Source organism: Falco rusticolus, chromosome 10 (assembly GCF_015220075.1).
Source record: "Falco rusticolus isolate bFalRus1 chromosome 10, bFalRus1.pri, whole genome shotgun sequence".
In the NCBI taxonomy this organism is placed as follows: Eukaryota; Metazoa; Chordata; class Aves; order Falconiformes; family Falconidae; genus Falco; species Falco rusticolus.
The window spans coordinates 19,625,756-19,649,404 of record NC_051196.1 but is presented as its reverse complement, the minus strand read 5'-3'; the positions used below and the strand labels follow the sequence as shown (position 1 = coordinate 19,649,404).

The following is a 23,649-nucleotide window of genomic DNA, read 5'->3' as shown; positions in this document are numbered from 1 at the left end:
TGCTTTACAAATATGCATGTGTATCGGTTCTCTATAAGTAGTGTTAGAAACTAATAAAGTTGAGCAAGATGCATAACTCATATTGAGCATCTTCTTGACTCTGGCAAACCCTTCTTCCAACACATCTTCATTAGTATTCTACACACAAGGGACAACTGTAGGATGCTTCAGGAATGTGGTACAATGCAGTAACTCAAGGAGTTGGCAACAGAATTGGTGCTGCTGGGTGCAAAGAGACCACCAAGGGTTTAGCCTAAGATGGGTGCTTCACAACATTCAGAAGCTAGGAAAACCCATCTAGTGCTGAAATCTTTGTGAGAATGCGACTACTTTTTCTCTAACACATCTTTTTTTGATGTGTTACAGGAGCACTCCAAGACCTTTGATTCATGGAGTCTCAGAGGGAAATAACCCGGGTTAAAATAACCAGTTTCCAAGCTGGAGAATGGACTGTTACCTGTTTGAAGAGGAAAAGGTAAGGAATGAAAGCAGAGATCTTGTGCAGCTCTTGGGGACAAGGTACAACACATTAAGATATAACATGTTTAGACAACACTAAATCCCTGTTGTTCTAAGATTGTTACTTAAATCAGAATTTCAATCCTTACACCTACATTTTTCTGCAGAACTTTCACATGATGAGTATTGTATTGCCATTGTTGTAAGTAGAACTTTTGTATCAGGATGTTGTGGTCAGCATGTGTTTATAAAACTATGGAATTGTGTGGCTAATCCCCTGTTGTTGAATATTGCCCTGAATAAGATTTCCAAGAATATATATCCTTTTTGGTAATTGGGGCTGGTTTTCATTTTATTCTTGAATTCTGGCTCAGATACAGAGACATGGGTGTGTGCTGCAACATGTCCAGCTAAGAGATGGGAGCAATAACCCAAAGCTAAACCTAGTAACAAATGCTTAAATGTTGTGAATATCCTGACTTTCTGAAACAGTGATTGTCTTGTAGGTCAGTCCTCTGAGTTTGAGTTGAATCAAAGGGGTTTTTTTTAATCATATATACACACAAGTCTTAAACCACAATATTTTTATCTGGTCAGATGGTAGTGAAGGAAATCTTGTGATATCTTGAAAGCAAGTCAGTGAGTTCATGTGACTTTCTCATTTTATAAAGTAAAATTTTACTTCGTTGAGCCACAAACGGGAAAGAGGTATTGAGAGGAGGCTTTAGAAGGGAAACTTCTTGCACATAGGAGAACAGGCAATTTCTATTGAGGAATGCAGGTTTCCCACCCCCACCAGATCTTTGTGCTTGTTCTCACTCTGCATCAGCCACTGCCTTTGTTGCTGTAAACACCACCATCTTTTGGATCATTCCCTCTGTTTGGAGTGAAAGATGAGACACTACTCTCTGAAATATAATTTCTATCCTAGTGTTACTACTGGGTCACCGCTCTCCACAGGTCATTTCTATAGCCTCAATTCTTATTATAGTTCCAAATCTGTTCCTTTGAATCTATTTGGTGGACTGCTTTGTTTGTATTGATTGGATAAAATATTTATTTATAAAAATTAAAGTCCATAATTTGCTTAAATTCCATGTGATGGAGTTGATCCTATTTCTTTAAGTTTCCATTTACAGGCCTGCTGAGGTCAGTTTTACTTTTATGAGGACTTAGTAACCAACTAATGAAAAAATAAATTGTAGAAACCAAAATAAAATGAAATCGAATTGACACTTTCTGACGGGAAAAGAATCCCTTTCAGAGCTAAAGACACCATATATCCAAGACAAATCAGGTGAAAACAGCTTTTCTACAGTTGAATATATATCATTTGGAAGTTGTTCTTTGAGATTAAGGATAGTTTTCTCTGGATTATGTAATTGAAGAGATCAGGGTTCATTATTTGATTCAGATAAATGCTAGATAGTTCTGCTATCCTACATACAAAGAGAATAGGTCTCCAATTATCTCCATTCCTTCAAAATTAAACCAAGCAGCATGCTCTGCACTCTAATTAGACATGTGCCAACACCATTTTTCTCTTGGAGACAAAAAAGGCAAAAGGACACACTTGCTGTCACCTATGTCAAAGAATACTTGATGAAATTTGTGAGGTTATTCTGTTCTAAAGAGGACAGAATTTGGGCTGGCAGAAACGAATTTTCAGACACCTGGGAAATTTTTGGTTTGTTTCTGTTACTTCCCGGATGTAAAATGTTTGTATTTTACTTGATTTTTCAAATTTCCTGCTTGTGTCTGCTGATTTCAATTCAGCTTTACAGTTTTCCCTGGCAGCCAAGAAGGGACATTTCTTCTTTTCTCTGTAGAGTATGAAAATAAAATGGCCACTTCTTACGTGTGTTACTCCAGAAGAGGGTGCTCAAAGCTCAGAAAAGTCGTGAGCATCGTCTTCCCTTGTCAGCTGTGTCATCTCTACAATGCATTTCAGTCTCCCTCCAGCTTCCATTTGTCATCTCAAATCCAGATCTACCACTGTCACACTGAAACTGCTATTTTCCTGCTGCAGATTTGTTGACAACGGCGAACATATTTTCCTACCATATTAAGTCAGGGATATACTAACAGTGGACCAAATTCCTTGGAATTGTACTCTGCATGGTCCTGTGCCTCAGATCACAAAGTGTTACTCCAGGCTGTTGCAGGGAAGAGAAACGTGAGAATAATTTCACATCTTACATTGCACCATATTTTTTCAAACATCTCTGAGCCAGATTCCCATGTTGCGTGCAGTATGCTAGTATATTTTAAGTCTGGCAAATTTAAAGAAGCCATATTCTTGAACTGATGCTTCTTTTCTTAGTGCAAACTATATGTCAGGTTTTTACTCCTTCTTCTGTCTTTCAGCTAATATCAACGTGAGTTTGTGAGAATATTTTGAACCTATGGAGAAAAACTGCAGTAAGATGATTAGAGGTTGGTGTTCTTTTCTGGTTTAGTTTTTCACTCCAGCAAGTAAGCACTGAAGATTCCTAGCTCTGTGTAATCTGTTCCTTACTGGTTTGCATCTATCAGAGAGATTACCCTAGCTGATGTCTGCATCACTAAAAGAAACAGATAAAATAATCAATAAAGAAAGGCGTCATCTGCAAAGCCTGAGACAAAGACCAGATTGGCTTTTCGAAGATCTGCATTACAAAGATTACATAAATATAATTCTAAGATGGTACAGAAATAAAAACCGGAGCTTGATTGTGGATGGGGTAAAAAATGATTTCTTAAATTTACCTGTAGTTAAACTTTCAAAAACATTTGAATGTATTTGGAGTTTAAGGATTAGCTTTTAAAGGTACTTAGATGCTTATTTGCCATCAAAAAACACTTCATCTTAAGCACTTATATGCTTTTCAGTCCTGCACGGAAAAGGAACCATGTAGAAACCAGTGCCTGATGAAACTTTATGCCTGTATCAGGAAAGTCATAGTGCTCCTCATAGTATTCATGTCTGAACCTATGATATTTATTTAAAAGTTTACTGAAACACTTTTTTGTTACTTTGCTTTATCAAAAGTCTTTTGACTAATTCAAACACTTTTATAAAAATGTTTCCTGAAGGAAGGGTTGAGTGCAGAAAGGAGTTGGCAGAAGCACCTTCACTTTCTCATTCAAGCTGTGTGGAATAAGACAGATAGCTTTGCTGTCTGTGTGATGGCACTATTTGAAAACACTTTTCCCCAAAAGTGCTGCAGTTTAACTTTTGTCTTAACAAGCACAAACTTCTGGGTATTTCCGGTAGGAGTTTTGCAGGATAAGAGAACAAGAACATAAAAGCTTGTGGGGGGACAGACTGAGCAGCTGGGGCTGCAGAGGAATGAACTCCCAACAGGGAGCCTGGCAGGTAAGTGCCACATTGATGGGTTTTCAATTGCTTGCCAGCAGAGAGAAACCAGAGCCCGAACAGCCAAAGAATTGCAAACTGAGGGTGCCTCAATTCAAACAGCATGCCAAAACAAAAGGCCAAAAGCATGAGAAGCACACTGATGAGAGGAAGGTGAGGCACCAACAGATGAGTACAGATTGCAAATGGAGGGAGCTCATAAATCAGTGTGCCAAGGCATGTTCCCAGAAGCCCAAACGATACAGCAGCAGGGAAAAGATAGACTGACAACAGTGTGCCAACAGACAGGAATAGATCACATATGGCACAGCAATGAGGGAAATGGAGCAGCTATGCTGTGTCAGCCCACACAAACTGCCTTCTGCTGGAAACCAATCAGTTCAGTCATCAGTCACAGGTACTGTGACACAGTCCCGTGGACAAGCAAAAAAGGATTTTTCCTTTCTCCAGGTGTGTATGAAGAAGAGTTAGAGAAGGATAGTTCACAGGAAAACAGTCTCCAAGTGTAAAAGTGAGAGGAAAATTGTGTCTCAAGTAAACTCAAAGCTAGCAAAATGCTGCAGGAAATGAGGAGGTATTTCTGCTCTAGCACACTTAGGGGGCAGCTGGTCTAGGGGAGCTTTATGTGTCCCTTCATCACTGTGGGGCTATCATCTTTGGTAACAGCTGCTGGGGCCCAATTCACCATGCTGCTCTAGATACCAGACCAGCACTACCTGACTGCACATATCCAGCTGTACCAGGACTAATTTGAGCCTGTCCCCTCTCCCTTGCTTTCAGTAAACAGGTCTGTCTGTGTCAGCATTTCTCTCAGAAATGTTTTTCCTGGTTCATTAAAGGCAGATGGGATCTGGCAATCAGCAGTTCTCCTTCCCAGTGCCAGTTAGTCACTTTTCAGGTCATTATGCTTTAAAATAATTCAAAGCTCCTTAATGCACTGAGGCAGGAATGGCCAATTGCAACCGACGTAACACAGCTGTGGATAACAGTAACTGGGTTCTAATGAGCAGTGGTCCCCGAAAACTGGGGCAGAGGGGCTGGTGAAAATCAGGTTGCTTTCATCTGCACTTTGCTCCTTCTCTTAAACCTCCTGTGTTCTTTCCTGTCTCTTTCCACATCCACATGGGTTTGAACGCGTGGTGCTGTGTGTGTTGCCTTTATGCATCTGATAGGGAGCTTCCACAGAGATTGTCCCTTGTTCCATGTAAGCAAGGTTATGTCAGCCACTGACCAGGGACACAATCCTGCATTGCCAAAACAACCCCTAATCAGCTGGGCACTTAGCACCACTGAACCATCGTAAAAGCTGATTCGTGGTGCGCAGCAAGACATTGGCATATTTTCAGACATTTAGCCAGAGCTGAAAAAAGCAGACGCCTGAAAGGGGTCAGAGTAGAAACGCTCCAGCTTTGCCCACCCATCAGCAATCATCCTGTGAGTAGCATCAACACAGAGGGCAGGCTGGGCTCTACGTTCACCCTTGCTGGTGGCTGAAGGTGTTGGGCTAGCAATTAGCAGCTACTGGAGAGTTCTCACAATCCTATGGGAAATGTTTGCTGGAGATAAACCTAAGTTACTGGAGGAGTCATGCTTACGTGACAAGCAGATGGCACACTCCCCATCCTCTCTTTCCAGACAAACCACGCTTGTAATTTCTTGGCAAATAACTTTACTGCAGTAAGAAAGAAAGCTTTCCACATCTCAGTCTCCACTTTCAGCAAAAGTGCAGATCCTGAAGTCCACACAGCAAAAGCAGCACTCCTTGGAGAAAGGAGAGCAGAACTTAGCACCAGCATCACTGGGACAGGGACATGTACAGAGATGAAGTATGGACCAAGAGGATAAAAGCATCCTTGGAATCATTTGTGCTGTGGTGTACGTGTGGATCCCAGCAGGCATACATTGGTTTCCTTCTCTCAAGAGTTTGCCTGGAGTAATGGCAGCAATGTGGAGATTGGCTTGCAAGGAAAAGGCAGGATTATTATTTATTGGTTTTGCTTCTGTACCATGAGACTTATCTTGTTGCAATCCTGTGCTGTTGTGCTAAGATGGGAATGTCAGATAAACATTAGTGACCCAAGGTTCTGCTGCTGCATCCCTGTCTTAGACACTCCTGAGCTTTTTACTGGAAGTAAAACGCTCAACAGCCCATGTCTGCTCTGTAGCTAGTCCCAAAATGAGATAAGGGGCTTAATTTTGTGCTGATAGATCAGAAGATGTGAATGCGTACAAACATATTCTTAGCCAGTGGAAATCAGCCCAGCTTTTGGGTGCCAGCTGGGGAAAGAGATTAGTTGATGGGATATGTAAATCTAGACAAAAGCATTAAACACTTTACTCCTCATACTACCTTAAAACGCTATGCTCACTTTGCTGAATTTGGGCTTTATGGCAGGACCATAATGGAAGACAATAAAGCTGAAAGATGAGGGAGAATTGAGGGAGGAGGTGTCCAGCACACTATGCTGCTGTCACTGCATGAAGTCAACCCAGAGATCAGCAGGCTTTCTAGCTCAAGCCTGGACTCGTAAGCTGAGCACAGCAGAGCTGAGTTGCTCTCAATGAACCACCTCTGCTCTCAGGCTGCATCTCGGCTGTAGGTGAAACTTGAAGAATGGTATTTTACCAGCAAAATAGCCTGCTGGGCTCCCCATGGATGGAGAAAGGTGGTATGCAAAGGGGCTGGCATCCGAGATGACAGAGAAGCAGAGAAATGGAGGTGACATCTGGCACCTGGAGGCAATGCTGACCTCCACCTTCAGCAGCAGCAATAGAAGTGGCACCTTGAGCCCTGTTGGGCAGGGGAAACAAGGGGAAACAATGCGCTGACCCCACATCCAGCACCTCTGGAATGATACCCATCGCTGCCCAGAGAGCTAGAAATACTCCAGCATTTTATTGGCAGGTCCTGGCAGGAGCTCTTCTTTTCCTTGACAGATAGGAGACAGACAGCTAAAGTACTGCACAATTAATGGTTTTATGACATAGAAAAATTGATGACAAAGTCCTTCAGTAAAGAACATGTGGTCAGTCCTTGCTAACCAGTGATGGAAGAAACAGCAGCTTCTGAGCATGTAAACTCCTGGCTGCTGACAGGACGAGGACCATGGTGGGACATGCCAGCTGCTTGTGCTGGGAGCACAGAGCCTGGCACAGTGAAGAGCAGAGCCAAGCCCTGAAGTGAGCTCCTGGATACAGTCACAGGGTCAGGGTGACTTGCACTGGCTTACACCCTACATCCAGCATCAAAGTGTAACACCCTAAAACACTGGCAGCCAAGCAGTCCGTGCTGGCTTATTTACCCACCAAGATGAGAGGAACACTGGGCTGTGTAACTGAACCGCTATTGCGAACTGCTTCAAAGTCATTTTAGCTACATCTCTGCTGTACCTGCAGCCAGTTTGCAAAATGTGATCTAAGGGGCCCCAGGGGGAACAGGCAGGAAGGTGGAGAGATGAGATGTGTGTGTCCCCCGCCAAAATCCTAAGTGATATTTTAGGGTCTCTAAAAGATTGAATTAGCTGTAATCTCTTCCAGCTTTAATCGCTGCATTCAGGCAAGCAGGACAGGCAGCCTTGTCCTCCTGCATTCCGGTTTCCCCTACTGAGCAGAAAGATGGGCTTCACATCAGCAAGGCAGCTGAGATTCCCCCATTTTTTGGGGCGGGGGAGTACAGGCCAGTTTCCATTATCCATCAGTGTCATCTTGTGTCATTGTATCTGTGAGAGACATGTTGACTATCACTTCTGCATCTGGGAGCGATGAGCTCTCTGAGGCAAAGGACAGTCCCATTCCTCTGTGGTGATCGTCCTTGTCATAATCTTCTTCCTCCTCCTCTTCATTCTTCTGCAAATCTTGGTCACTGTCATCATCACCATCTGCTGCATTGTCCTCAATCACTTGAACCCTCTCTCCAGCATCTGGATCCACATCAGTCTTAAACCACACAGCTTTGTAGCCATCATCTGCCACATGCCTGTCTGTCTTGAGGATAGACTTCACTTCTTTCTCACGCTGAGTCTCTTCTTCCACTTCTTCCTCTTTCTCTTCCTGGTCAAAGATGGTGGTGGAAGCTAGAGAAGACTTTGGGAGGCTATCAATTTTTTTTGCATTGGAAGAGGGCAAGGAAAGTGCTGGCTGCTCTAGCACATGTGTCATCAGCTGGACTCTGCCATTTTCTGACACCTCATGCTGGTGCAAAGCTGGAGCTTTGTTGCTTACATCTGGGTGTTCATCTTGCTGGTAAGATTTGTTCTGGTAATCCCCAGAGATTTCCTTGGAGAACTACAGGAGGAGAGATACCTTGTGATTGCAGTGAAAGGAAAAGAAATGGGGGCAGGGGGAAAGGGCTGGCTGAAGTGACTGAGCTACTGCTCAGGAAAGCTTCAGCTTGTTTTGCAGTTAGACCTATTTAAAGCCTGGGAAAGATATGGCTCCCTAGAACAGCTATTTTTTTATTGACTCCATTTCTGGTTTTTTTTTCAGGTAAGCATGGGCACCATTCCAGGAACACCAGCAATGTATAATAATTTGTACCCATCCATGTGACATATTACTCTGGAGTGGGGTTTATCTCAGGGTGAAGGACTATTGTTATTCACCTGAGCTATGTGCTCTGGGCTCATGCTGTCGTCAGTGCAGCCTAGGCCCCTGATGGTCCCATCCTAAGGCAAAGATCAGCATCTGGTCAGATGAATTACACCCTGAACTTCAAAGCAAGCAGTCTGCCAGGGACTTGAGAGCACCAAAAGTAAACAGCTCAGGTGCAAGACAACTGCCTAAGCCCAAGCTTTAGTATAGGATATGAAGGGACCTTCCTCTCCTTTTACTATAGAGGGAGGATGAACAGTGGTTTATAGCACAGACACAGGTTTTTCAGAGACTACCTCTGATATGTGTCACATTCATCCTGTATTTTCATTCACATTCATCCATGGAGCTGTGGTTGTCTCCTTTCTGTTTCTGCTCAACATCTACCATACAGCTCCAGCCTCAGGTGGCAGGAAAAAAACAACAGCAAACAACATCAAAGTGATGCTACCTTTGCAAGCATTGTCTCAGGAATGATTCATCACCTTCACACAAGTATCTGTAGTATTTGGACAGCCCATCCCTACTTCAGAACCTCCTCAGATCCCACTTCCTAACTAAGAAATTCAGGTACAAACAAGTCACTTACCTTTTTCCTTACCAGGTATGTGACTGCTTTTCCATACCGTTTATGTATCATCACTCCAAGGAAGACTAAGGCAATTAATAGCAGTGCTGCTAGTGTACCACCTAAGAGACTCATATCCTGAGCAGTGTGTATCTTATCAGAGGAGGTTACAACTACAAGAAAAACAAAAAAGTGTTACAAAGCCTAAAAATAGCAGCCTGCTTTTCTAACACAGCATTTCATTGTGGGAGAAGCTCCAACCAGTTTTTCAAGGGTAAAGAAGCATCCTATGCTGCAGAATGTGACAGTCATATATTTAATACCACAGAGGCCATTTGTTTGCTTTCCTAAAAGCAGAGGGCTTTTTTAAGGTGAACAGTCACAGAATATTATAACTTCCAACAAGCTACATGAAGTGGAAATAGCATCCATTTACAGATGATTTTTTACTCCATGATTTAACTAAGATAATATATACATGACTGTATTAGGCAAGCAGATGTTACAAAGAGTAAAGCTAAGTAGGTCTTTTACTTTCCCACTTCACCCATTTACACCAGAATGCAAAAATGAGCTGTGTTTGTACATTATGTGTCTGAAAACGCAAAGCTTCCTTTAATCCAGAACATCACCTCTGATAGTGATGAGCACATTAAAATAAGAAATAAAGAAGCATAAGAAGAAATAGGAGGACAGGATACTTTTTCCTGCCCTTTTGTAGCTGTAGCAGTATAGACTAGCCTTCACAGAGTGGCTTATGCTTTCAGCCACAGGTTGGTGTAAGCAGATTTGTATAGACATCAACATTATAGTGGAAAGACAGTAACTTCCTCAGGGTTAATCAGCTTGCTTGTTGTTTTCTGTGATATTCTTAGTTTTCTAGCTTCATTTTGTATTGTAAATTAGTCTCTTTAAAGTTTAATCATTAATGGAACATGGTTTTGTTCTCCTGCTGACCTGTTTATGACAATGGACTTTGAGTATTCCCTCCACATTTGGTTACACCCTCAGTTTATCATTAATACACTGATAAGGGTTTAGGACCTCAGTGAATTTTTGCTCCTTACACCTGTCTCCTAGGAAGCCACAGCTCACAGAGCTGATGGGAAACTCCACCACCCTTAATTCCTGTGCTGTGCAGCATGCAGTGCCTCTGTGAAAACTACCTTACCTTGGTGGAATGACTCACCTGAGACTGATGTGAGCTGGGTCTGGCACTGGTATCTCATAAACTAGAGGCCAATGTACAGTTACCACTTCCCAGAAGGGGACAGTGTATTAAAAACAACTCTAGTTTCTCCCTGGATATTGGAATGCTCAGTAAAGCACTCTCCAACCCATTGCACACACAATCCTTAACACAACTTTGTAGAGCCGAGGGTTAAATATCCTACAGCTTGGCTGGGCACGTGGTAATCTCTGCTCTGTTTAGGCCATTCCTGGGTGCTGGCTACAGTATGGAATAAAACAAAATTCCTCTGATAGGTTCTGAGCCACTCTGTAATTTCAATCTACTTTTTTGCATAGTCACCAGCGTAATTATTTTGTGTGGTTTAAATAGCAAGGGCAACATTTAAAAGTTAAATTTAAAAGTTTAAAAGAGGTGTTAGTACATCTGTTTGGAGCATTTACAGCTCCATGTACTGACGCCTGAACTAGCTTTCTGCTGAGCTGAACTGTGCCATTAAACTGGGTTTAGGTGATTTTTATGCAGTCATTATTTTTAGCTGTGAAGCGACATTACCTTTAGGGAATCTAAATTTACACTCAGGACCCCGATTTTTTCCTCCTGAAATCCCCACAACGGTGGTAATAAGAGGGTGAAGTAATAGAAGACACCAACTGGGAACTGCAATCACACATCATCATGTAGAAACCAATGGAGTCTAGGCATTATCTGCCTATCCTGATGTGAAAATGCATGATATTGGCTCATCTTAATCCAAAGCACAAGATGTTTCATAAGCTTCAAATCTAACTAATTTATAACACCTATTTAAAAGTCATTTCTATGAAGTATGGAAGTGTAAGCTATTTTTATGTCAACAAAACCAAATGATAGCTGGAGGGTTATGTAGCCTCATGTCTATCTTATTTCTCATGGATCATTTCTCCTGGTAAGACCTTAAAATCTTGGAGTATAAGAGCTTGACCTGACGAGCAGAAAATGCCTTGGCTCATGAGGATGCCTGGCTTTGTGGGAGTGTGCCAACCTCTGTCTGCTGTGCATAAGATGGGAAATAACATTGCAGTTTTCTCTATTTTTAGCTGAAAAGGAGCAGTGATGTACCGAGGTGTCAGGTCATCTCCTTTGCCATGATAAGACATCCTGGATTATTTCTGACCCATAAAACAGAATTAGCTTTGGAGTAACAAGAAAAGATGCTACAACACATGTCACTACTTAAAGTCTCAGGAGGCTGTTTGAGGTGTGTGGTGACCACATCATAAGGATGTTGTTTGTTTTCTCTTATAGCCACCACAGAACCTCCTGTAGGTATGTGGCTGGCCTCAGCCCCAGTCCACAGACTTCAGTGTGTGACCTGTCATTGCCAGTTTGCCCACAGAAGTAGAAAAGACTCCCCCGTCATCTCCACAAAGCAGAAAACAGACACCCAGCCTACCTGTGGCAAGGATGACCTCTACCATGATTACAGTGCTCGCCTCCTGCAGGCTCACCACATCTTTTCCAACAGCCTATGTGAACATGGGAAAGAGATAGCTTAGAGACTTCCTAGGTCTCCAGCTTACTCTCAGGATATGTGGTGGGCCCTTTGTGGGCGAAGTATCTTGTCCATATCCTCACCACAGCCTCACAATAGCCCTGCATATATATGTATGCATCCTCATAATAGCCTGCATTATAGCTGGACAATCTGGTCAGAGAGAAGGAAAAGCTCTGATGATTCACTGTCGTGGGCCAGAACCAGGTGCATCACTTGTGTACAAGTTTGCAGCACAGTGCTGTACACAGATAATGAGGTAGTGTGGGGCAGGCAGCAGCATGTGTTAGCACCTGTCTCTCCCATGTAGCTAAAACTATGCTATAGTCAAGCTGGTTCAGACTGCTCCATCAGGCACAGCATTGTGCTATGCAAGTTTTAGAGAGCCAGTTGTTGCTGGCAGGCAGATGGACAAAGTGAACATCTAGCTTCTTAGAAAGTCTAAAGTTATTAACTACTTACTTTGACCTGAGCAAAAAATCTACTGGATTTACCAAAGGATTTCCAAGTTTGGGGCTGGGGTATATGCCAGCAATCATACCCTGCCCATACCTATACGTCAACCTCCTACCCACTTACTCACCTTCCTTTTTTTGTTAATCAGAATTAGAATGTGGGAGGGGGGCTCCTAAAATCTCCCCAGCTGACTTTGTGCTTGTCTCCAGGGATATTTTCCACAGGACTGGAGAAACAATTCTACAGCTAGCACCAGATACAGCCTGTATCACACAAAGTAAGTTTGCTATCACTTCATGTCCCTCCATTCCAATGCAGTTACGATGCAAAGGGTTGGGGCAAGGACTGTCCTTTCATTATATCCCTTACCTAATGGAATTCCACCCTTGGTGCTTCCCTACTAGAAACTATCCCTTCCTTCCACAACCGTGGCAAGATAATGAAGAAATGGTTACCCTACCTCAATGGTTACAGTTCCCGGTGACTGCAGCATCATGTTTGTCAGGATGAGTCCGTCTTTTGTTATGATGAAATCGGTGCTGTTTTTTATGTAGTACTCAATGTTTGGGTTGAATTTCTGAAAAGCCAGAAGAGTAAATGATTAAACCACACTCTTTGTGCTTTGCATGCATCTTCATAACTACCCACTGGCAAGATTCATCAAATACACCTGAAGTATGAGCTGGTGTATAGTGCAATAAATAAATTTGGACTGAGGACGTGAGAAAGGCTGAACTCAACTGTGTTCACCCTGTTGCTCAGGGTTCAAGAATGTATCCTAAAATTGTTGCCTGCAAAAAAACCCCAGGTCTTACCCAGCTTGTCTTGGCATCTTTAGTATATGCCCAAGAAAAACATATCTGTGCAAGGGACCTTGTAAATTTGATCAGTTCTGCCTTTAATACAATGTCAAAGGAGGATGTACATGGAGAATTATACTTGTATGGAGGTCTGCACAATTTTTTCCTTTGTGTTTAGGCTTTTATTCCTCTTCTGGGTCCCCAGTCCTTTTATGGAAGCCTTGGCATCAATAAAACTAGCACCATTTTCTTTATTTAATAGGGTGGGATGGGAATGGCTCATCAGTAAAGTTCTTGCCCTTTCGCTCTACCAGTACGTTCGTTGTCCAGGAATTATTCTTTCAAAATGAGTCCTTACAGGGAGAAGGTTAGCAATTTCTAGTCCAGGACTGCAGGTCTTTGCTAGTCTACTGTCTTTGGACAAGCTCCTCTTCCCAGGCCAGTCCACAAATAGCTTTCCCTGACCTGGCAGACAGAGGACACCTCCACCTGGGATCCTGCCACACTGAACTCTTCAAGGAAACATTTTACCCATCCCTAATTCAGATGTGGACCTGTTCACAGTATCTGCTAACTGTTGGCTTTACTTGGCATGCTGTTTTGCAGCAGATCAGCTCACCTACATAGATCTGTGTGGGACTGCCTTTTGGAAGAGAGGAGTCCAGCAGCTTCTCCACATTATATCACACCAAAAGCGGTTTTGGTCTATGTGGAATTATAATACAGAACACTAGAGTTCTGCTTTAAGTCTAAAGCAGTGAGAAAGAATGCAGTGCATTTTCAGTTTCTTACGTCAGGGAAATCATCATCCGCTGCTGTTATCATCAGGGGCCTTGAAGGATCACCAGCTTGGAAGACAAAGCTTCTTGGGGCCAGACCAACAAATACTGTCCCGTGGTAGATACTGCTCGCAAAGTACGGTGGATAATAACTTTTATTGATGACCTTAATTTCTACACTGACTACAGAGTATTTCTGTATGTTGTTGACCTGGGTGGCCTGGTGGGAGAGAAAGAAAGAGAGAGAGAGATGCTAGCCTTTTCCTGTTAGTGACGAGACATAAAAGAACAGGCTTGATCTGAAGCCCATTGCAACCCATGGGATTCTTTCCATCATTTTCAGTGAGCTTTAAGCCAGGCCTGTCACAGGTGGCCTTGTGGTTTGGAGTCCTTGTGTTTTAGCTTGCTTCTGCTTTTGGCCCTCCAACCAGTCTTGGTCTAGCCCCAAAGTCTAGATATGACCCTCCATAAGGGCCACATCTGGAAAATTGTCATGCTCCAGTACAAAGCAGTGAGATTCCGGCACCAGCAGGCAGAGTCTGCTCATCTTTGTGAGAGTTTGAGTCAGTTCAGTTACTGCCTGAAGGTCCATATCTTCCTGGGTATGTATGTGCAGGAAGTGATTTTTAACTCTCTCCTTTCCTCATGAGCTGTAGCCAAAAGAGGAGCTTGCCTCTAGAGTTAAGTTACATTAACTACTGTAACACAAGCTCCAGTCGTGCCTAAAGAAAGCCTTCCAGTTACGTTCCTCCATACTTTCAACTCAGCAGGATGTAGTGATTCAGTTAATTAGCTTTGATGTGGCAACCCACACATAAGGGAAAATGCCTCTTCTGCAAGGAAGTTGATACAAGACACTGGTCTTAGAAGACCAGGCACTTCCAAAAGGAAGGGTGTAACTGAGTGATTATTAATGTAGTTGACTCCTGTCACATCAAGACTGCTGCTTCCGAGAAAGCCAGCTATGCTGGCTTGCTGTCTGCGACATCATCAGACTTACCATGACTTGCAGTATGTATGAGTCTGGGGCAGTTGCTACTTTGTTCATAGTTAGATTCCCTGTGTTTGCATCCACTGAGAATACTTTGTCTGTATCCCCTAAAGAAAATGGAAAAACTATTCAGTTATCAGATACCTTCATAAGGTGACCTGGAGCTCATTGATTCATTTTTTCACATCTTAGTGACAATAGCTCCAGGGCATAATGCAGTTTTCCTTGCCTGCCTGGCTGCTTCAAGGGCTGGGAGTGCTGCCCCGGGGATTCAGAGGGTCTCAACAGACAAAAAGAGTTGAGAAGATGTGTGTGAACCCAACTAGATGAGGTAGGGCAGAAACAGTTTGCATTTTCAGTGCCTAGGCCCAGATATAGCCAGCTTAAATTCCACTGAATGCCTAGAGCCTAGAGACGCTGGTGCAATTTTAGGACTAGAGGTCTCCAGTTCCCTAACCCTAACCTGAACCCAAACACTAACCGAACACACACTGCACTTCAGGAGACATAAGGGAAGGATTATTCCTATTTTAAAGGCAAGAAAACAATCTACAAAGAAGAGTTGAGTGGGGATTTGACTTTAATAGTTCTAGGCATCTAAAGAGATGACATCTGTACCTGATATTTTTACCAATATTGTGAAAAGAAAACATCTCGGTGCATGATTTGTCCAACTTACTGTGAACATTGGCCTCAACATGAGCTACATTCTGCACTGGAAATGCTTATTTCTGTCTCCTAACTACAGAAGGAGCCTAGACACAGAAACCTCCTGGTATCAATGTAGGGGTAGAAATCAGCTTCCTACATCTCTAATCTGTGTTTGAATCCTAAGAACATATATGTTGGATATACATTAAAATATAAGGAAAATTTTCAGTTCTCTTCCTCACTCTGAGACACTGCAGGCTGTATTTAGACAAGGACCCCCCAGTCTGGGGTTCCCTGTTGACTGTAGGGTAGGGAGGACATGCTAGATCCAAAATGCCTGTGGAATTTAGGTTACTTTAATGTATTTATTATCAGAAGGACATTCACAGATGTGGTGCCATCTGGCATAGATAAAGGGAGATGAATAAGTGATCCCTCCACCTGGCCAATATGATCTACCTTTGTCTTGATAGTTACTCAAAACCCCACTATTGTTAAAAAAAAAACAACAAAAAGAATAAATCATTTGATTGAAATAAATGGCCCAGTCAATGATAGGGCAATCAGTTGACTGTATTCAAGTAATCTCTTTGAAATCAAGACTTAAACAGGGCAGATTAGATAGTGACAATGTGCTGGGGAATAAAAACATAATTCTTGACAATGAACGGAAGATATGCTGATGATGTGGGAATTTCGGGTTCAGCTCAAAGACTGAATGAAAGTGGTGTGACCAGACTAGCAAAATCAAGCCTAAAATCGTTAAGATAAAACATGTCTCTCCTCCCCAAAAAACAAAGTCCTTTTGAAACAGATTTCATTGTGATTGGTTTGTGGGACTGTAATTCTCTTTTTCTTCCTCTCTGCACAGTCTGTTTCTTCTATTCTGTGGTTCTATTTAGGTTTCTGTGGCAGAAACAGAAGGGCAAATCCTCAGGCCCTCAACTCTCAAGTGCTCTGAAACATATCTCCTCTTGGCAGGTAATGCAGAGGACATATGAGCAATCCAGTTTGTGGAAGGTGATGACTTCTACTCACCACCAACAATGCTGTACACGATTTTTTCATTTAAAGTGTAGTCAGGATCAATAGCATAGATAGGCCCTGGCTCCAGGATGAGTGGTTCCATCTGCAATAACAAGGCAAAGCATTACGTGCCACACTACAGCACCAAATTAGCGTTTGCAGCATTCTCCCATCCCAATGTGGCTCTGGTGCTTTTATCTGGGCAGAATGGCATTTATTGCTGGGAGATGGCTGTAACAGGGCAAAGGTAAGATAGCCTAGAGCAAAGGGTTTTCCAGCTCCTGCCTCTCCTGTGATGTGCTGCAGGAACAAGGATAAGCAGCGCTGCCTGGGGTAGGGGAACCTCCACTTTCCAGGATGATGAAAGCTCCCTGTCATGCTGAACCATCTGCATTTACGACTGGAGGTCAGCGTGAGCTCATGGAAATTATTAGGCACTACCCACTGGAAATAGCATCTGGATACTGTTTGAGAATAGCATCAAGGATACTGCTTGATCATGCCTGCTTACCGCCATCTCGAAGATATTGATCCGCCCAGTATAGGGTCTGCTGATGCAAATGCTCTTTTCTGTGTTAATGAAGGTACAAGGTAGGAACCATGGTGGTTTGGTGTCAGCTTGCTCAATAAATACATTTATTGTTGTGGTAGCTGTGTTGGTGGTGTCAGGGCTGCCCACAGGCCTGTCCTGTACTCAAAGGCAAAGCATACTCATGAGATGCAAGTTTTATTGCCAAAAGAACACATCTGCAAAAGCCAGTGGGCCAGGGTCTTTTAGCTGTCTTGACTGTATTCTGTCAAAGGCTTAGCAGTTTATGTGAGATTAGCTAAAGCAGTGAATTATCTTATTTTGCTGACATAGGTGAACTGTATGCAAGTAGTCTATCACTGTGTAATTGTGGAGGGTGGAAGGCTGCTCCAAATTCACCTCCCTCAGTATCCACCCTCCCTCCTGCCATCCCAGAGATTCCCCATTCATACTTACTTTTCAATTATGAGAGACTGGGGCAAATGAGGCGTTTTTTCCTCCTGAAGAACTTACCCTTGCATACAAAACCAACATTGTCGATTTAAATTTCTCATAGTCCAATGATTTTTGTAAATAAATTTCTGGGTTGTTAACTCCTTTTATGGCAAAATAACCATCTGTGCCCTGGCAGGGGGAAAAGGAAAAACCTGCTAGCAATCTCGGTCACAGAACTGTCCAAAATACTACTCATTGCTGTGTTTGTGATCCCAGTCAAGATCTTTAATCCTGGGGACCTGGGTTGGATGGGTGGGGTGTGTGCAGTGTGAGAATGCTAGAACTATTTAATCTTTGGTATTGCACGCAGGAGTTGCCTAGCTTGTCAGAAAAGTTTGTTTGTGTTCCCATGAGTTTTATTCTCCAAGATCCCCTGCTTTGCCTGCTTACCCACTCAGCAGGTATTGGGTGAAATCTTTTACCTCATTTATTTCCTACATTCAACAGGTTGCCAACATTACTTGATTTTGGGTCCATGACAGCCAAGAAATCTCACATCCATGCACAAAACAGATCAAAGACAGCTTAGCCTCTGAGAACCGTCAAGATCACTTGCCTTAGCCTAGCACAGCTGAACTTTGGAAGCAACTATAAAGCCAAATTGAAATAACATACATTGCATTTTACTCTATAGCCTTCTACACTTGCTTTGGTTCTCCTTTAATCTTATGTCTTGACTAGAATTCCTCTGCATTTCTAAATCCCTCTGAATTTACACCAATGTGAGGGAAAAGTCTTACCCTAGAGCTGAAATTCAAAAACTCGTGGTTTCTGTTCACAACCCTTCACACCCCTGGAGTTATGGAGGTAATAGCAGCAGAATATTAGACACTGCCTGCTCACTCCACAATGTTTTTTTTAAATGTAGATATAAATTTTGTTATTCTTTTAATTACTTTTTTGGTTGGTTGGTTGGTTGGTTGGTTTTGGTTTTGTTTCCATCAGGCCCTTGCACTCTAGGCTGGCATCCATTTAACTGTGCATACAGTCAATTTCCCATGTTTACCAAGCAAACCCCTTAACAGCAAATAAACAAAGGCACTAAACTTGAATCCGGGGAAAGTGAAGTCTGTCTTTAGCTTTGCAAAGGACTTCTTGTGTGATCTTGGGCAGCTCATGTTATTTCCCCTCTGCATGGGCACTGTTGGCAAACAGGACAATAACTCCTTTCCCTATCCAACTCAGCACAATTCTAAACTCTGTGAGGTACAAAGGTATCTCCTGATATGTTTACAGACCATCCCAAGAAGGCTTCCCTGGACCATATGGCTCAGAGTATCCTAGATGAAAGTTTAATCTGTACAGTGTAATAAAAGTGTGAGCAGTAAAACAATTCAGTATCTGACATGTTGGTTGCACTGTTCTGCTAACAAAACAAACATTTGATTTTTGCAACAGCTGTACGGCTTCCAGAAGCTGTCAGGGAACTAAATGCAATACAGTGCAATACCTTCCCTCAAAGCTGGGACTCTTCTGAATTAAAAACAAAGACTTCTCCAGAGCTACCATTTTTTCCCCAAAGATGCTCACCGGCAATTTTGTTGTAAGTTCATAAAAGATGATGTCCAGGTCAGCATCACTAGCACTTAAATCTTCACGGGCTACAATGGTTGCATTCACTTTTGTATCCTGAAACAAAGTTGCTCTGGTTATTCTCTTTGTGAAATGGGCTGAAGACTTCTCCCTGCTAACCTTTTCTTAGTCCCACAGCACTGGGTGACCCAGTGCCCCCTTCACTTCCATAAAATGTTTACCTCAGGGACAACTTTGGTGAGATTCATTTGCTTAAACACTGGGCTGTTATCATTCACGTTGAGAATGGTCACTAAAATCTGCAAATAATCACTCTGCAGAAAGAGTAAAGTGAGAGAATCAAAGACAAAAATAAAGACTGTTAGGAGCTGATCCTGATTTGCAGAATGACTAGAGGGGATGGTGAAAGGAGCACAGCTGGATGGGGCTGGGGTTCGCAGCACCCACAGTGTGTGGAGGGTTGTGCATTTGTTCCCACCCCCTCCTCATTCACAGAGCTTTGGGTGCTCTCTCTTTGTTGAGAGGGTGTGTACATCCACAAAGAAAAGGACATCTCATCCCAGTCTGTGGACTAGGAAAAATGGAGGGAAGTACGTGCTGCCCTGCAGTATATTGTAACAGGGCTGAGAGCACTGGAAGAGCACTCACCTGCCCAGCAGTGTTCTTACAAATCAGGTCCACCATCAGCAAGGTGTCTTTCTGTATGCAAAAAACAAAACCCCAGCAATTGTAGAAACAAGTCAAAATGTACCAAATCTTTCTAAAGTAAATGAGACAAATACATGCATTGCTGAATCAGAAATGGTACTGGGCTTTATCTTGTTTTCAGACATATCTAACTTTTCTTTTCTTTCCTTTACAGCCCTCCATCAGCACTGGAATCTTGTTTACGATGGAGTCAAAGCAGACCTATACTCCAGCTTCTCTCCCTGTAATTCCTGTAACATGTCAGCAGAGCTATTCGGCCATTTTCTTGCAGTTCAGGTGACTTCAAATAGAGATTTCTTTTTAAATTGAATGAAACAGAAATGTACCATGCAGCAAGTACAGTGTTGCCTGTAGGGTGTTAACTCTGTCTGCTGTTCTTCAGCCAAATAAATGTGGGTTTTTACATTAGGGGAAAGACAGCTTAAGGATGCTTGTGGCTGTGTACAGAGCACTCCAGGAAGGTAAAATAATTTAGCAGCAACCTAAATGAACACATTGACCTTTTATACTGCCTTCACACAAGATCACCTCACTGCTCAAAGCTGTGTTTTCTAGAAGCAAACAGGGATCATTTTGAACACTACAGTTGCCACATTTTTGGCTTTAAAACTTCCCTTGCTTTAATTCATACAGGTTAATTGAAAGAAGGTCACAGCAAGCACACCATGCATCCCCCTCCTCCCAATACTCTGCTTGTGGAAGGGCTGATCTCCACAAGCAGTGAACTCAAACCCAGCTGAAATAGCTTTATTTTTCAATGTTATTTCCTAGATCCTTTAGAAATGCCTTACGAATATCTGAAAGTCCAAGACCCCAGGTTGAAACTTACTGCATCCTAGCTTTATCTGTCTCATTCGGGCAGCCTGCTAGCTAAAGACTTACCTCATAGTCCACACTTCGGCTCAGCTGTAGCTCAGACCCCTTTATAGTGAAAAAACTGTGGTCGGGGGAAGAAGGATCAATCATTACAGTGAAGCCTGGTTCCACACGGATAGTGGTCACCACGTAGCCAAGAGGGTTATTTTCATAAATGCTTGGGTTTCTATTACTCACAGAACACCCTGGAAAAACACACAAATTAGACACAAAATTGCCCAGGGATTCACATTCTGACAGAGTTGAGTGAGACCTGAGACCCCTTTGGTTACCCTTGGAGAGAAGGTTGTTGAACAAAGCTGTCTTGGAGTAAGAAGGTAAAAATCTCCCACTTATTATGGTGCAAGCTGCTGCCGCCCGGGGGGTTATTCTTCTGTGGTCACGGACCTCCTGCAAGAGCTTACCTTGTTGCTGTGCTGAAACATGTGTTACGAAGAGCAGCAGAAAGAGCATAGCAGTGAGGAGCCAGTGAGAAACAGCCATGGTGAGCTGCCAGTTGTTGAAAAAAAAATGCTTCTGATTAAGCTGGTCTTCTCTCCCTGTTTCTCCCAGCACCATCTTCTGCATTCACTGCTTCGTAAAGGCCAAAACCATTGGCTGGCTGGAGTGGATTACTGCAGTTCAACCTTTGCCTCTTTGCCTCATTGGATGACTTATTGAAAGATATTTACTGGTCATGGAACATGATGACGCATAAATTCCTGTTTCTGCTTTGTTCCTGGGTCTTTCCTATCCTAAACTCTCTGTAGCAACAAGGATAGATTTGAAGCATTTCAGAATTCAGAGGCAAGCCCCCTGAGATAAACATGAAGGAGGATAAGGGCTGACATTTGGGAAGCTGTCTGTATACTTCAGCCTCTCCCAGTGAGGAGGAAGCAGGCAAATTTATGTTTCCAATGTGCCAGGGAGAGGGTGTGTTTTGGTTAGATCATTTCCTGGAAAAAGTCATAATGATGCTACTATACCAACTATATCTTATTTATTTTAGCCAGACCTTTTCTTCATGGTCCACATTCTCTTCTGTAACAGGTTTTGTTCTCCAGCCCATGACTTATGGTTTCTCTCTTCTAGTTGCAGTCTGTTATGCTGTTCCTGAAAAACAGCTTTAAAAAAAAATAAATTAAAAAGCCAGCTCTCAGATGTCTTATTTCTGGAAAAGACAAAGGTTTCAGGAAAGAGCCATCTTGGCCACTCTTTTGTCTGGATGGTAAAGGAAGGAGCTAGGGCCTGTGTAAGTCCTTGGGTTGAGATAACCAGTTATGTTTCTACAACCCTCATGTTATTCCCAGATACGTGACAGTATCCTCACAAGGTGAGCAGAGTGGATCCAGAGACAGCGACTGGGCTCAGCTGCAGCCCAGTCGTTGCTCAGAAACTTTGTAGGGACACCTGTCTCCTTCTGTCAGTGCCTGGCAGTGGCTCTTTGTAGGGATGCTCCCCAGAATCTCCATCTAGGCTCCAATTATTTACATCTCAGCAGTTTTCCGAAGCCTCAATAGCGTGATATTCTGCTGTTTTGTTCTGCCTTTTTCTAAGTAAATTTTCACAAGCCAAATATCATGGGGCAAGACATTTGGCCACTTGAGCAAAGAAACACATTGTTTTCAACTTACCCATTTTATAGGAGGAAAAAGGGTACAGCTTCTCTCACTGTTCCTTTTAAACTCCCAATTGATTTCAGAAAGTTCTTAGATGCTACCTTTTAGCCAAATAGCTGTTAGTGGCTTAACAAAATACAAGTTGTCAACACTCCTTCCAAAAGTCCTCCAAGAAGTCTCTTTCCTAGCAGAGATTTCCTACAGACCGAAATAAATGCCATGGTCCAGAGAACAGCCTCTCAGCATCATAGTAAGGGAATGGGTGCTTAGGTGAACATTTAGGAGCAACTAGCTTCTTCACAGATGTCAGGTACACAGCATAAATGGTGACAACTGATGGTGCAGGGATGGACCGAGAAGTTCTGCAGTAGGCAGCCACGACTGCAGCTGAATGCACCTTATTTTAGAGCTGCTTTTCAAAATCTGTTGGGTTTTAGGGGAAGGTAAAGTTGCTGTTCTGTCAGAGTAGGGAATCTGCCAAGCAGCATGGTGCAGGAATAAAACATAAACTTCATTAAATGGTAGGAATATATTTCTTCTAGTGGAGCTTTGTCTTTAGCAGCTGTGAGAAAGCTGGGCTAGTAAATACAGGGGCAGAGTGGAGTAGAAACTCTATTTACAGTGTGTATTTACATTGCATAGCTCTCAGTACATTTCTTTGCAATGAGTTTAGCACCTGGCTAAGTTTCTGCTAAACAGAGGCCCCGATACTGGCCTTTTTTTACAGCTGGATTGCATGCAGTCCTGAGTCACAGCCACAGAAGATGTGACCAAGGACTCCAGCTAGTCCCAACATGCCTTATACTGGGGAAGCCTGGCAAAATACTTCCCCCCCCCCCCAACCTGCATTCTTAATATTCCAACACCTAAAAATTGTACCATCATTGTTACTGTTTCCCAAAGAGTAGCCAAAGCACAGACATAGCTAACAAATCTTTATTTGACTTCAGAAGCAGGCAGCCAAATGCTAACACAAAGTGGAAGTGATGTGCTTCATTCAGGCTCCATCTACTGACAGCAGTTCACACTGACATGCATTTCACTTGATAATCTAAGAGGATTTATTGGGTTTTGGCTGCTTTTTTATTTTTGCTGTTTATGTTTGCTGATCTCACAAGTTTTTCCTAAAGCAAATTCAATAGCTTTCCTGTTTATTTTCAAAGCTATATACATGCAAAGCTGTCTCCTTGGGTGTTTCTTTCCCTTCACCTTCAGTCAGAACTGTCTGCATCTTCCTTTATGTCTGCAACCAGCTGCTTAGTGATGGGGCAAACATACTGGCTGGTAACTGCAGCAGCTTCCCAGGCATCACTGTCCGAGTGGCTGTTGGAAGGGAAAAATTGGGTGATAGTTTGTTATTCCTGGGGACACGAACTGCAGGAAGGGTGACAAGGCCACCTTGTAAAACTCAAAGATGACTCCAAGGAACAGATGTATGATAGAGGGACCCAGGTCACACCCATCTGCAGCCAGGTACCCCACAAATGCACAGGCAACCCTATTGGTGTT

At 42.9% G+C, this 23,649-nt stretch overlaps 1 protein-coding gene across 10 annotated transcripts in view; it reads right to left on the bottom strand.

The window, feature by feature from the left end:
• Positions 1-5,265: 5,265 nt before the first annotated feature.
• The window catches only part of LOC119154628 (cadherin-related family member 5-like), a 36,711-nt gene continuing 18,327 nt past the window's right edge, over positions 5,266-23,649 (bottom strand). For 4 of the 10 annotated variants that reach the window (XM_037402448.1, XM_037402449.1, XM_037402451.1 and 1 more), the window contains exon 6: positions 23,008-23,463. In XM_037402448.1, coding sequence (XP_037258345.1) covers positions 23,352-23,463 — 112 coding nt within the window. In that variant the 3' untranslated portion in view covers positions 23,008-23,351. Of the gene's footprint in view, positions 8,102-8,996; positions 9,149-11,599; positions 11,673-12,614; positions 12,732-13,746; positions 13,954-14,733; positions 14,832-16,413; positions 16,505-16,912; positions 17,090-17,443; positions 17,555-18,955; positions 19,055-19,179; positions 19,273-19,606; positions 19,658-20,548; positions 21,646-23,007; positions 23,464-23,649 lie in introns of those variants that run through there. The other 6 variants (XM_037402443.1, XM_037402442.1, XM_037402444.1 and 3 more) reach the window with 5 other exon arrangements.